The 15,219-nt window shown below is 47.5% G+C and overlaps 1 protein-coding gene across 4 annotated transcripts in view; it reads left to right on the forward strand.

Moving 5' to 3' along the window:
* The window catches only part of LOC147616268 (Polynucleotidyl transferase, ribonuclease H-like superfamily protein), a 76,749-nt gene that overhangs the window by 48,254 nt on the left and 13,276 nt on the right, over positions 1 to 15,219 (forward strand). For all 4 annotated transcript variants that reach the window (XM_086777284.1, XM_086777286.1, XM_086777285.1 and 1 more), the window contains exons 11-12: positions 13,193 to 13,253; positions 13,364 to 13,631. In XM_086777284.1, the coding sequence (XP_086633410.1) occupies positions 13,193 to 13,253; positions 13,364 to 13,631 (329 nt within the window). The remainder of the gene's footprint in view (positions 1 to 13,192; positions 13,254 to 13,363; positions 13,632 to 15,219) is intronic.

Here is a 15,219-nt window from a genome sequence, read left to right on the forward strand (position 1 = left end):
CCTCCCACCCTTGCTTCCGGTGGTGTGACTCAGGCACAGATTGATATTTGGCAGTCGAATGATCGACGTGTTTTCTCCTTCCTGATGTTGAACTGTCAGGATGCTGTTCTCTCTCATGTGCGTACAGCAGATGCGGCACATGAAGTTTGGAAGGCTTTTGCAGATCTCTATGAGATTAAGTCTCCGGGTCGGATGTTGGCATTGGAAAAGCAACTTATGAACTTATCAGTTTCTGCGTTTCCATCTTTATCTGCTTTCATCTCGAAGATGAAAGATCTCCGGGACGAGCTTGCTGTTTGTGGCAAGGACATCTCCACAGAGGATATGGCTATTCGGCTGCTCTCCAAACTTCCAGAGAGGTTTGATGCATACTTTCAGTCTCTGGTTTCTTCTCCTCGTCCTGTTCCAGTTACTTGGGAGGAAGTTCTCCCCTCCATTATGCAGATAGAGTCTCGCTTTGAGGAGCAGACTGGCACCTCCGGTGGCCCTGATGGAGCTTTGGCAGCACGAGATAAAGGGAAGTCTCAACAAAAGAAAGGTAAAGGGGGTTCTGACAAGAACTCCAAGGATTCCGATAAGGATAAAGACAACAAATCTTCAAAGAATAAGGACATTGAATGTCACTATTGTGGCAAGAAGGGTCACAAGTCACCCCAATGTCACAAGAAGAAGCGTGATGAAGCAGCAAAGAACTCTTCCTCAACGGCGGTGTCTCAACCCAAGAAGGATGATGGAATTCTTCTCTTAGCAGGTACTCGGCGTATACTTGCTCTTGTGACTTCTCAGTCACGGTCTTGGATTGTTGATAGCGGTGCTACTGCTCATATGACACCCCATCGAGATTGATTCGAGGACTTCACTGCCAGATCAGGCGAGATCACTCTGGGTGATTCTTCTTCTGTGCCAGTGCATGGTCATGGCACTATCCCCATCTTCCGTTCTGAAGAGGACAAGAGGTACTTCTCTGACGTTCTGTATATTCCAGATTTGGCTTTTAACCTTTTGTCAGTGAGTGCTCTTACAGCTCAGGGTGCGGAGGTGATCTTTTCTCGTTATGAGATTACCATTCGTGATAAAGCGACTGGTAGCATCTTGGCTCAGGGAGTCCAAGATAGTGGCCTCTACAAACTGACCGCTCTGCTTTCTTCTGGTGCTTCTTCTGCTCTTTGGCATGCTTGGTTTGGCCATTTGAGCTATCAGCTTCTGCAGCGAGCTTCGAAGGATGGATTGGTTGATGGATTACCAACCATCAAGGCTCCGTCTTCTCCTTGTTCCTCTTGTTTACAGGGGAAGCAGCACCGAGCCGCCTTTCCGAAGGAGGCGACACACAGATCTTCGACATCACTTGCTCTCATTCATGCAGACTTATGTGGTCCTATGAGTACCGCGTCTTTGAGTAAGGCGTTGTACATGCTCGTGATGGTGGATGATTTTACCAGATATACTTGGGTTTTCTTTCTGAAGACCAAGGATGAGACTTTTCATCACTTCTGTGATTGGAAAGCCGAGGTGGAAAAACAGACCGGTCACTCGGTCAAGGCTCTCAGGACCGATGGAGGGGGTGAGTTTACATCCCAGGAGTTTCAGCAATATTGCAAGATACATGGCATTCGGAGACAGCTTACTACAGCATATACTCCATCTCAGAATGGAGTTGCCGAGAGGAAGAATAGGACCATTATGGAGATGGCCCGTGCTATGCTTGAGCATTCTTCATTACCTCGACGTTTCTGGGCTGAGGCGGCTTCCACTGCTGTCTACATTCAGAATAGGTCTCCTACTGCTGCTCTTCCCGACAAAACTCCATATGAGGCTTTCCATGGTGAGAAGCCCTCCGTTGTTCATTTCCGGATTTTTGGATGTACCGCGTATGTTCATGTGCCTAAGGAGCACCGCTCCAAGTTGGACTCGAAGTCTCAGCGCATGACTTTTCTCGGATACAGCACTGTGTCCAAGGCATATTGTCTTTATGATCCTCAAGCCGGTAAAGTTGTTGTGAGCCGTGATGTGGTGTTTGACGAGACTCCTACATCTTCAGAGGGGGGTGGTGAGCTTCTTCTTCCTGCACCTCCTTCTCCTCCTCCTACTCCTCCTCCTGCTCCCGCTGTTACTGTTACACCTCCAGCTGAGGATTCTCAGTCAGATGATGATGACCCTGCTCCTCCTCCGGCGAGTTCGAGCAGATCTGTACCTGGTTGGTATTATCAGACAGTTCGTGACTCTGGGTTACGTGAGCTTCCTTCTGCTCCTCCGCCTGGTTCTCTTCGGCGTTCTTCCAGAGTTACAGGGAAACAAATTCATGAGGGCAACATGTTTGTTAATTATGCTCTTATGTCTACAATCATTAATGGTCCTTCTGATCCCACTTCTGTAGACGAGGCTCTTTCACATGAATCTTGGCGTCATGCTATGCAGACAGAGCTGGATGCTATCGAACGGAATGGCACTTGGATTTTGGTGTCTCGGCCTCTGCAGCGTAAGGTGATTGGTGTGCGTTGGATTTTCAAATCAAAGTTCCGAGCTGATGGCAGCTTGGACAAGCACAAGGCGAGGTTGGTTGCCAAGGGTTATGCTCAGCGCCCTGGTGTCGACTTCGATGAGACTTTCGCTCCAACGGCCCGGATGACTACCATTCGCACCGTTCTTGCACTTGCAGGACATCATAGATGGCCCGTTTTCCAGATGGACGTCAAGTCGGCTTTCTTGAATGGAGAGCTTACACAGGAGGTTTATATTGATCAGTTGCCAGGATTTGTTGTTCCGGGCAAACAGGATCATGTGTACCGGTTGAAGAAGGCTTTATATAGTCTAAAGCAGGCTCCGAGGGCTTGGTACCAGCGGATTGATGAGTTCTTTCAGAAGCTCGGCCTGCGCCGTTCTCATGCAGATTCGAACCTTTATATCCTCCTTGAGAGGGGGTTGATTGTTATCATTGTGGTCTATGTTGATGACCTCATCTTTACAGGTTCTTATTCTGTGCGGATCCGTTCTGTTATGGATGCTTTGGAGACAGAGTTTGAGATGACGGATCTGGGCCTCTTGCACTATTTTCTTGGCTTTGAGATTTGGCAGACCTCGAAGGGCATTTTCTTCTCTCAGCAGAAGTACACTCGGGAGATTCTTGACAGATTTCAGATGACTGGGTGCAAACCAGTATCTTCTCCTTTGGATATTGGTGAGAAGCTTTCTTCTCTAGATGCTTCTCCAGGGACTGATCAGGGACAGTATCGGGTTCCCGTTGGTTGTTTGGTATGGTTGACCTACTCCCGATTGGACATATGCTTCGCAGTCAGTTTATTGAGTTCCTTCTCATCCAAACCCCGTCAGCAGCATTGGCGGTGTGCTCTCAGAGTTCTCCGGTACTTACGTGGCACTCTGGATTTTGGTATCTTTTATGGCCAAGGACGCACTCTTGTTGGATGGTCTGACTCAGACTGGGCTGGAGATCCAGGTACACGGCGTTCGACCACTGGTTGTGTTTTTTCACTTGGGTCTAGAGCCATTTCTTGGAGCAGTAAAAAGCAGCCTACTGTGGCGCTTTCCTCTACCGAGGCGGAGTACCGTGCAGTTTGTTATGCTGCATGTGAGGCGATATGGTTGCGGAGATTATTGGAGGAGCTTGGCTGTCCTCCTACCGGATCTACTCTTCTTTAGTGTGACAATCAGAGTTGCATCGCCATCGCCAAGAACCATGTGTTTCATGCTCGTACGAAACACATTGAGATTCAGTATCACTATGTTCGTGAACGGGTTCTTGCTGGAGATTTGCGTTTGGAGTATTGTCCTTCCGCGGAGAATGCTGCAGATTTGTTCACCAAGCCGGTTTCTCAGGCTTCCTTGGCTCCTCATCTTCGGATTCTCGGAGTTTGTTCAGCATCTGGTGCTGAGAGGGGGTGTTAGCACTTTCATCCCCAGTTTCTGCTCTTTATTGTGCCCATTTGGTCCCCTTTTGTACGGCCCTTGCTTGTGGGCTGGCCACCCCTTTTTTAGTATTTTTCTGGGATTTTTCCCAGCCATTCTGGCATTTTTCCAGTGAGCCATGTCCAACAGCTCCAGTCGGCCTGTTTCTGAGCTCCAGTCGGCCAGCTCTTCCCCACTATAAATAGTGGGTGCTGACCTCTCATTTTTCATTGAGTCTTGTACTTATTTGCTCCCTCACTTATGAGACTATCACTGTCTCTTGCTTGGGACTGTTTTGGTTCAGTATATTCAGCATAGTTTGCTCCATATCTCTCTCTCTCTTGCACTCTCTGTTCAGCACATTCTAGTGCCACTCTGCTTCCGCTTTGTGCACTCTTTCAGGACACATAGAGAGAGAGAGTGTCAAGGACTATGAGTTTAGGGACTTGAGGCACTGGTCGCGGACTATCAAGTAAGAGGGAAACTTGGTATAGGGTCCAGGTGTGCTAGGAGTATTCACTTGAGGGGAGGTGTTGAAATATACAAGTGAATAGGGTGTGTGCGGGAACAAGCCCTTAGCAAGAGGCTGTAAAAGAGAATCTGTAAATGTGAGAGAAGCTGTGAAAAGGTGAGAAGTATCTACTGGGAGAGAATAAAGGGTAGCATGAGAAGATTTAGGAGGTGTGGAGATATTCTGGGAAGAGGTGGAGAGAATCAAGCAAAAGAGGTGGAGTGAATCAAGGAGAGATCAGTGGGATTAGATGCTTGGATGTAAACTCTATAAATTGAGGCATTGGCCTAATGAGAATTTGCTGGTTTTTGATTATCCATGCCTACATTAAGCTATCAGTTAATTGCTTACTAATCACGTCTTAATTATCATCTAATCTCTTTTCTAATGATGTTGATTCTAGCATTTGATCCACCATAGCTCATCACATTGCTGCAAATTTAACACATCTCTCTCTAAAAGTTGGCGCTCTCCTTCACGAGGCTCTTTGTCTGTATTTTTTGTTTTTTCTCCTTCCTAACTTCATATCGAAGCTTGCTAGAGTGTTTTCCAAGCTTCCAAGAGTGTTTCCAGGTGGTATTCACTTTCCTACAGAGGAAGGAGCAGGTCCATGTTCACATACTGTGTGTAGTGTTCTCTTGTCCTACGTGTTCTCTTGCAGATTGTTTCTACCATGCATTGGTGGAATAATAGAGAGCAAAGCCAAAGAGGTGATAGTCCAAGTGGTAAAGTGTTTGCCTAGGACCGAAAGGTCTTGGGTTCAAATCCTGCTTGGACCCCTCGGCGGCAGCTCTCATCCGCGCTCTCCATAAGCTTCCCTTTCGGCGTCGATCGTGTTCTGGCCGCCTTTCCCAGGAGGACTCCAGTGTAGCTCCTCGGCTCTCTGTGGTCGAGTGTGCTCGTCGCCCTCTTTAGAGGGCCGCGTAGATGATCTTGTAGCTCACGACACCAGCGTGGCTGGGACGTTGAGCGAGTTGTATTGTTAACTATTAGTAGGATCTCTCTCTCGGAAAAAAATAATAATAAAAAAATAGAGAGCAAATGGTAGGGAACATGGGCACTTGAGAGCATAGTGTGCGTTGCAGATCTTCACCGATAACCATATTGTTTGCAATACTGTATTTATGCATTGGTATGGAAATATCGTCAAAAAATCCCATGATTATATACTTGATTCTCCCAAGATCAATAAACACTATTTGAGGGAGGGGTCGGCCGCTCCCGCTCATTGTGCATCTCTTGCCAATTCAGCAAATTACATCTTGTATTGTGCTTGTTGTCCATTAAATCTTGGTGTATTTAAGTGTATTGATTAGCATTGTGTTCAACCAAGTATTCCACACTGAAAGATGGAATCACATTGGTATGAGAGCATACGGTTCTCTTTCACTTCCATCGTGAAAGATGATCACCACGAACACTAGCTATCTCTACACTTGGAACACTAAGGACAGCCATACAATGAATGTTGAAGATGCCAACACAAGAGGTGGGGACAATGAAATGCATCCTTCCAATGCTTTACAGGAAGAACAAACTCATGTGGTGCATATCAAGGAACAGGTGGTAAAGAGAAAATGCAAGAAGAAGAGTCCATAGCCTCAAGGGCTGAACTTACTCGTTGCAAGCTTTTCTTTATGAACAATAAGAAGAATTGAACCTCTACCCCTAGGATCCATCGGTACATGATCCGGTACATGATGGCTTGAGGATGGATATGGAGCAGCTCAAGGTTGCAAATGACAAGTTGAGGGAAGAGCCCGAGTGTCGAGAGAGAGAAATGAAATGAAATGTTATATTAACGTCTTCAAAAGGCCATAATGACCTATGAGACCAAAAGTTACATCATGGTGGATCTGATACAAGAGAGAGAGAGAGAGAGAGAGAGAGAGAGAGAGAGAGAGAGAGAGAGAGAGAAAGAAAGATATATTAACGTCTACGAGAGGCCAAAGTCGGCCTATGAGACAAAAAATAATACAATTGTGTTCTTCCGGTCATCGGAAGAAAAGAAAAAGAAAGAAAAGGAAAAGAAAGAAAAGAAAAAGTGTGCATGTGTCTGGATACAACTGTGAATCATCATGGATCGGTGGAGCCCATATACAAACAATATAAAGGGGGGTGGGGATGTGGATGGAGTGCTAAGGCAAGATGCATCTCTATATGCTAAAGGGGTAGTACAAGCATGCTATGCAGATCTATGTCTAACTCCATACAGTGCCATAAGAGGGATATAAGATATCATACATCGCCGATGCTGAGGCTGTGAGTGGCGTGAACATGTACCGTGAGTCTGAATGAAAGCGAGCTAGCCTCTCCTGAGAAAGAAAGAAAGAAAGAAAGATATATTAACGTCTACGAGAGGCCAAAGTCGACCTATGAGAGAAAAAATAATACAACTGTGTTCTTCCGGTCATCGGAAGAAAAGAAACAAAAGAAAAAGTGTGCATGTGTCTGGATACAACTGTGAATCATCATGGATTGGTGGAGCCCATATACAAACAATATAAGGGGGGTGGGGATGTGGATGGAGTGCTAAGGCAAGATGCATCTCTATATGCTGAAGGGGTAGTACAAGCATGCTATGCAGATCTATGTCTAACTCCATCCAGTGCCATAAGAGGGATATAAGATATCATACATCGCCGATGCTGAGGCTATGAATGGCATGAACATGTACCCTGAGTCTGAATGAAAGCGAGCTAGCCTCTCCTGTGTCTCCATCTGGTGTCTCATTCGGATAGCTGCTATCTCTCGGTGACGGAGTCGGGGTGCTCTATGTCCAGTCTGTCTAGGTCTCCTCCTGGCTCTCAATTCCTGTGCTCTCTGTGCGGTCACCCCACGTGGTACATCAGCTGGCACTGGCATAGCTCTCTGGAAGAAATCTGTGAGCTGGGACTGTCTCCCACCCCTAGTGGGAGCGGGTGTCTGGAGGAGTCTCTCTCGAGAACTATGAAGCTCTAGTAGTAGTCTGCCAAGCTGTCGCTGGTCCGAGGCCTCTATCAACTGATGTAGTGAAGAGTGCTCCTCAAACAATCCTGCATATCTATCTCTGACCCCCTGGTGGGCTCTACATCTACATACAAAGTGATCCTTAGTCTCCACCTCCTCGCGGCACAATCTGCGTATCCGCTCAGCTCTGGGAACCCGTGCCGCTCTCCCAGCCTCTATTTCTAGTTGATGTGATGAGACTTGTAGCTGTCCAATAGCAACGCGAGAGCTGTGTGGCATGTATACATCCATGTACCGCGGTTGATGTATAAACCCATCCCCTGAGATGCTCATAAAGTGGTCTCTGTAATACAGCATCTTCGGTGGTAGTGGGCTCTTTGGTGCTGTCCATGTCTCCTGTATGTAGTGCTGCCATATGTCCTGTCTCATCACTCTGTTCCTCTCATTGAGAGAGAGGTAACCCCGTGGAGCAGACTGATCATACTGAAAAGGTGGCAACCGCTCAATGTCTATCCCATGATGTGAGAACCACTGTAGCATCTGTGCATACCAAGATCCAGTGTGTCCAGCCTCGGCCAGCTGTCTGGGTGCCTCAAAAGCTCGGCGGGATAATCTCTCCGTGGGCATGTTCTGGATGTCCAGAAAAAAAAAAGAAGGACAAAATGAACATGAAATAAACTATAAAAGTACTGAGCTAGTGGGGGGGTGTGATGGATGGAGCACTACTACTAGAGGCTCAGTATGCAACCTATATGCGCAAGGTATACAAGAATGCAATGCAGATTTGTCTAGCTCCAACCAAAGAGAGAGAGAAAAAAAGAACGAAAGAAAGATATATTAAGCGTCTACTAAAGACCCAATGGGCCTATGAGACCAAAGTGATACAATAATGTCCATGGCATATCTCATCATGGAATGGAAAATAAAACAGAATGAAAACATAAATATAGCTATCTCACAGGGGTGATACAAAACTGTCCATGGAAAAACTCGTCATGGAATACTCAGAACATAAAAACATGGGAGCAACCTCAGCTCCGAGTAGATGGTATACCACTCTCCAAAATGTCAAGAATGGGGCTGACGAGTATGGCTGAGAGGTCTCCCTCAGCTATGTCACGTGGAAAGGTAGCTCGATGGCGGTGGAGCATGTCCTAGATCTGGAGCTAATGAGGTGGTCGTGGTTGATAGCGGGGTCAAGGGCATCGGGCACACTGGAGTGTAGAGGCTTGGTCCGAGGTAACTCCTCTCGGGCGAGGTAGGTCTGGAGCAGCTCGTGGAGGGTGCACAAGATCCACTGTCGGTGTCCTCCACCTCCTGGGTCCAGAAGAAACTGGTGATGGTTGGATGTCGAGGGAGGGGGCGGGGTGGCTGGGGTCTGTGTCTCAAGAAGGTGTCCCTGTGTCTGCGGAGCTCCAGCAGGAAGAGGCCCAGGCAACGCTGGTCCTGGAAGTCAATGATCCTAGAGAGTGGACTGAATCCCTCACGAAATAGACAGTGAAACCTCCCGCGGATCTCATAGTATACTGGGCAGCGGCATATGTAATGCTTCTTCGTCTCAACCTCTGTGTGGCATAGTCGGCTGATCCTCTCCTCTCTGGGTGTCCGTACGAGCTTCCTGGCTCTGAAGATGCGCTCAGCTCTACCTGTCTCCACTCTCAGGCAGTGGGAAGAAACCCGTATTTGGCCAATCGCAATCCGCATGGCATGGGACATGTGAACACTCAAGTAGCCCGGCTGTTGGATGAATCCATCCTCAGTGAGTGAGGAAGTGGTCTCTGTAAAAGTGCATCTTCGTGGGGAGCTCCGGGGGTGTGATCCATGTGCAATGTGTGTAGAGGCTAAGAAGATCTGACCGGATAACCTGGTTGGTATCCTCGTGAGACAACCGGAAAAAAGGGGAGTCCAAACTGTACTGAAGGGGGGGTAGGCGGTCCATGTAGAGCCCATATATTGAGAACCAAGTGGAAACTAGTGCATACCATACTCCAGAATGCCCCTCAAGTGCTAGCTGTCTGGAGGACTCCAGGGCAAGCCTCGGGTACCTGTGGGGATCCATGTGACTGATGCGATGGAGGTATGTGACTGTCTGGAAGAGTGCCTCCACTACCATCGGGGCTGCAGCAAACTCTGCCTGGATAATCTGGTGTGGGACTGATGGTTTGCTGCGGATCATACAGGAGAACATCATGACCCGGGGCCTCTCAACTCACTGCCAATCCTCATCGGATAAATCTGGCCCCAGAAAGCTGCTCCATACATCAAGGCTGGTGTGACGAGGGTGTCGAAAAGCCAGCCCTTCGTCCTTGGCTCCTGGAAATGTGCGCGGAAGCACTGCCGCTGAAGTAAGCTCAAGGCTACATATCCCCGCGTCACTCTGCCATGTGCTGCGGGAAGCATGGTAAAGCGTGGGCCATTGAAAGTGACACCAAGGTAGACATAGGATGAGACAATCTCCACAGGATCCCCTCTATATGTGAAGCTCAATCTGGATGTGACGGGGCAAGAGGTATTGAAGACCATTACCTTGGTTTTACCAAGGTTAACAGAGAGGTCCCGCTGAGTGCAAAAGTCATGTAAGGCATCCAACTGTCTCTGAAGCCATTCGGCTGAGTCTGAGAGGAGGACGATGTCATCTGCATAAAGTAGTATGGGGATCAATATGCCTGCCAGTGTGGGACCAGCCCCGCCTAATCCATCAATGAAGCTCGAGATCTCATCAATCTAGAGGCCGAAAAGATTGGGTGATATAGGGCAGCCCTGTTTCACCCAAATAGTGCTGGGAATCTCCTGTGATGTACCTCCTCGGGCTCTCACTCGTCCGGTGACGGACTTATAGAGGGCGATGATGCTCCAAACCATGTCAAATGGGACTCCGATTTCCTGTAGACGGTGTAAGAGGCAGGCTCGGGGTAGTGTATCAAAAGCTTTGCGGAAATCCACAAAGTAGTGGTAAATCCTCTGGTGTCGTGCTCTACCCTCCTCGATGATGGCACGGAGGGTGAAGATGTGGTCAAGGGTAGAGTAGCTTCTCCGAAAGCCAGCCTGTCGTGAGAGAGAGAGAGAGAGAGAGAGAGAGAGAGAGAGAGAGAGAGAGATTTTATTAACGTCTTCCAAAAGACGGAACTCGGCCTATGTTGGGATGCATGAGATCATCATCACTAGCGGCCTCTCCATCGGCTTCCACCCATCATATACATCCTCTGTGTCTGTCTGTGTTGGCTCCTCCCTCCATCTCCTCCTGTGGTATAAACTAGTACCCCAGATGGGAGCTCCATATGGTAGTGCGGGCGTGACTAGTGTGTCAAATAGCCAGAGCTTCAGCCTTGGCTCCTGAAACTATATATGTGAGCATTGCCTCTCAAGTGAGCCCAAGGCTGCATAGCCGCGCATCAATCTGGTGTCGGCTGCCATCTGCATAGAGAAACACGGTCCGGGTCATTGATGGGATTTTGACAAGGATTATGGTCTTGATCAGGCCTCAGCTTTGCTTTGACGTTTGGCCTTACATTGGGATAGTGGAGCTCTGACACCGGTGTTTGGGTGGTGGTGTTAGTCTAGCCTCAAGCTCATGGGTGCTCCCTAGGACTACTCTGTCATCTCGTGGGCATGCCATAGTGCATCAAGTGCTTGCTTTGATGCGGGATGGTGTGATCAAACTTAGCCTAGCTTAACCCCTAAGAACACCCTATGATCTAGGTGGCATGTTCGACAAAAGTGCTCTTGTCACTAGGAACAACTGGGCATGCCATAGTGCATAAGTGCCTGCTTGATGTGAGATGGTGTAACACTTGAAGCACTGCCTCAAGTGGGAGTCATGTTTACGTGCCTCTTGATTTAGTGATAGGCCTTGGATAAGTTCAAAGGAGGCACCCTCCTCTCTTTTTTCCTTTTTCTCTTGGGTGTCGCAAGAAATTGGTAAGGCTCTCTTGAATTTGAACCAATCTTTTCTGGTTTTTACACGTCAAACACCTGCTTATCAACGTAGAAATAGAAGGAGAGAATTCAAGGGGCATTGCAGGTGCCCTTTTCTTCTCTGGTTGACGGCAAGTAGCGTGCCCATTGCATAATTGGCCAGTTTTGACTGGGTGGTGCATAAAGGCCAAAGACTATTGGGAGAAATAGTGGTGGCCGGAGTTGGGCTGGTCCCCTTGCCCATTTGGGATTCCGGTGTCACCAATTGGCCCAGCCTCATGTTTTGGACAATGTCTGATGAGCCTGGACTTATTACACAAAGGATGTGAACTTGGATTTTTTCCAAGTTATGATGGGTTGCTAGACACTGTGGAACTCATATGGATTGTGGATTTGCTCATACATGGCTCTTACGTAGGATATTTGGATTTCATACAAGACTTGGAAGAACTATGGATGGTCAGAAATTGAAGCAAGAGCTTCAAGGTGACTTATGCTTAGCATGGACATGCCAGAATTATGGTTTAAAGTCTTGGATTCCAAGGATTTAATCATTTCTATGGTTTATAAGGTTTATAAGTGTATGTGTACACACTTACTGAAGTTGGGCGGCCAACAGTTAATAATTTATAAGTGAATACACACAAGGTTGGACTTATTTTAATGTACTGAGGCCAAAACTCAATTATGGGCACCTAGACAGGCCCCTTATAGAAAAACGTGCTGCTATTCTGGGTTTGGAGGCCTCTTTTGGAGGGTGCCTATCTACAAGAAGCAAACCCTACTCTATGGTGTATTAAGAGCACTTCTATTGTGAGAAGTGTCAGTTTTGCGGCTGATTTCTGATTTTGGAGCAATTCTGTCGCGAGAACTGTTGACTTCGTGGCTGATTTTCTGCATATTTGCATACTCAAGGCTGGTCGACTTGTTCTTCTCTCTCTTTGGGGCTGGTCAACTGCTGTTTTGAGCTCTCCAGGGCTGGTTGACTTACTTTTACAGCATCTCGAGGCTGGTAGGGTTGCTACAGAGATCCTAGGCACATGTATGGAAAGATGGCAATGCTTTTATGTTTTGGGACTGATTTTCAGCCCTTGGGCTGTGTAGACAGAAAACCCTAATTGCATACAGTGCATGTTATCAAAGGGAAAGATTCTACAGACACTTCGAAGACAGTTGAAGGCTGTTTTTGCTGTTTTCAGGACTGTTTTCAGCATGTAAACAATGCGGGCAGCTAGTAGGGATCATGAGAAGACCAAGGCTGTCCGTGGAGTGAGCCTACAGGTGCGGACAGAGCTTGGATAGGAAGCTGAAAGTTACTTTTTGTGGAAAGTAGTGTGCATGGACACAATTATTTATCTTATGTCCCGGGCCCCCATTGGTTACATCCAGTGCTTTCTTTTCAGAGATCATCCTGTGTTATTGTAGTCTTGTTGTCCTCTAGGCTTTTCTCCGCAAAGAATAGCCCTAATTGAAGTGACAAGAATATTGGGTTTAGCAATGATCGTCTAGGCAGCAGGAACATCATAACAAGCACCCCAGTTGCTGATAAGGTCTGGGTACAGAAGCACACACAGCTGAAAAGCAGCAGCAGCAGCATGTTGAGGTCCCAGATATGCTCCAGCTTAATTGACTGGGGATCTCATAAGAGCACAGGAAACTCCCGTTATGCTTCTGTGGAAAAGGAGTATTCTAATTGTTGTTCTCATTCTCAAGGGAGCACTCTAGCCACCCTTGATTGGGTTCTCTAAAAAACACCATGGCTTATTATCTTTCGATTCTTATGGGAGCTTTTGTTTGGTTCTGATCTTCTCATTTAGGGTTTTAGTATGGGATTTTCTTTCTTGTTGAAGTTGACATGTTTTGGGTAATTTACATATTTTGCATATGGTCTTGATTGATAGCTTCCATTGCCTGCAGGTATAGTGGGATAACACATGAAATGATGGTCAATGTGACCACCACATTAGAGGATGTGCAGGCAAGATAAGCTAGATCTTACTTTCCACCTTGCTTTTCTTGAGCTTTTTGTTGGGAAGTATTTTTTTGTTGGAAACCCTTCTTAAGGTGTACTGTAAAAAATCTTGACAGAGGGAGATTCTGAAGATTGTCTCTGCAGACACTATATTGGTAGGCCATTCATTGGAAAATGATCTTGCAGCTTTGAAGCTTGTGCATAGAAAGATAATAGATACAGCATTAATGTATAGACATCCACGTGGCTTGCTGTTTAAACCTGCCTTAAGGATTCTGGCGTCACAATTTCTGCAAAGAAAAATTCAGCATGGAAATGTTGGCCACAACAGTGTTGAGGATGCTCAAGCAGCAATGGACCTCGTGCGGCTGAAGATTTGGAATGGTAATTAATTTCAATCTGATGTTTTGAGAGAGAGAGAGAGAGAGAGAGAGAGAAAGAAAAGAGAGTATATATTTTATCAAACGATTGAAAGGGTCTGTGTTTGAGAGAGAAAACGATTGAAAAGGGTCTGTGTTTGAGAGAGAAAACGAGAGAAAACAAGATGTTATTAACACCCACGAAAGACCTGGAGGGTCTATGAGACCAAAAAGCTGCTATGTGATCCATGAATAAACATGATTTCCATGAGTAAACTGGATGCCAAGACAACATGAAAAAATTAGAAGACTAGCTGCGGAAATCATAGACAGGGTCAATGAACTACGCAGACCCTGTGTCTACAATAAAGTAGGCAGCAGAAGATGTAAAATAAAGTACCTGCATCACGTGTTGCTGCCTCAATAGTCTTTCTGTGTGGTGCCTCAACTCCAATAGGTATAGTCCCAAGCATTTCTGATCTCTGTAATGCATCACCTGTGATAAGGGCCCGAAGCCATCCCTAAAGAGAGTGGTAGTGTCTGCGCTCATAGTGAACTGGGCATCTAAGTATGTATTGCCCTTAGACTCGATCTCCCCAGTACTCAGCTGACCAATGGCAATACTTATGGCATGGGACATGCATATGCGGAGATAACTGGGCCTCTCAATGAAACCATCCCGAGTGACCCTTTTTTTTTCCCCCCCGAGAAATGATCCTTTCATTAGTTATATAAAAAACGCCCGTAGGGCTACAAAAGATCCTCTCTGCTCATAAGAAAACAGAGCAGAGAACAAAGCAAGGCAGCCAGGGAGACTCTCCCTAGGTGCTGAAAAATACAAGAATCAGTACAAAGAACTGAGAGGCTATATCATACAATAGGAGGGGGGAAAAGCCAAACAGGTGGCCTGTAGTGCCAACGGGGGGACCCCACGTGTAGGGTATAGAAGGGGCCGCTGCGCCAAGTGGTGTGAAAGGCCTGGCGCCGCAAGATCGCCTCATCCGAGTCGCCCCGGATGCGGTCGTACTGTCCTCGCAGGGTGTGGATGAGCTCCTGCCAGATCCCCTGAACAGTCTCGGTTGGTGGCTCCAGTCTCCCCTCAAAGGCCCTGAAACACCGGGCCCTCCAGGTGAACCATATGGTGAGGCTGCTGAGGAGCTCCCATCGTAGATCCCTCTCTTGTGTCCAACCGGCGGACGAGAAGTCCGGTGAAGGAACAAGGCGAGGCTGGCCCCTAATGAATCTGATGGCCTGGCTGTCCCGCTCCGTCTCATATCCCATAGCAGGCCCTGACGAAGTCGACTAAGCAGCGGCACCCCACGTATACATCCCCTCTGGAGAGAGGGGGGCCAGAATGCGCAGCATCCGCAGCCAAATCTGCTGCGCCTGAGGGCAGTCCCATAGGCAATGTCTCTGTGTCTCCATAGGGTGGCCGCATCGGACGCAGGCCGCCGGAAGGCCGCTGTAGACAAGCCAGGTGCCAACTGCAGAACCCCTGTGGGTGACCAGCCACTGGAAAGTCGAGATCCTGCGTGCCTGTCGACTAGCCCAGAGCCTGGTCCAAAAGTCCTCCAGGAACTCCGGTGAGAGTCCCTGAAGCCGCCAGTGCCCCG

The sequence above is a fragment of the Cibotium barometz genome, chromosome 38 (genome assembly GCF_041138505.1).
Source record: "Cibotium barometz isolate CiBa-2024 chromosome 38, ASM4113850v1, whole genome shotgun sequence".
NCBI lineage: Eukaryota > Viridiplantae > Streptophyta > Polypodiopsida > Cyatheales > Cibotiaceae > Cibotium > Cibotium barometz.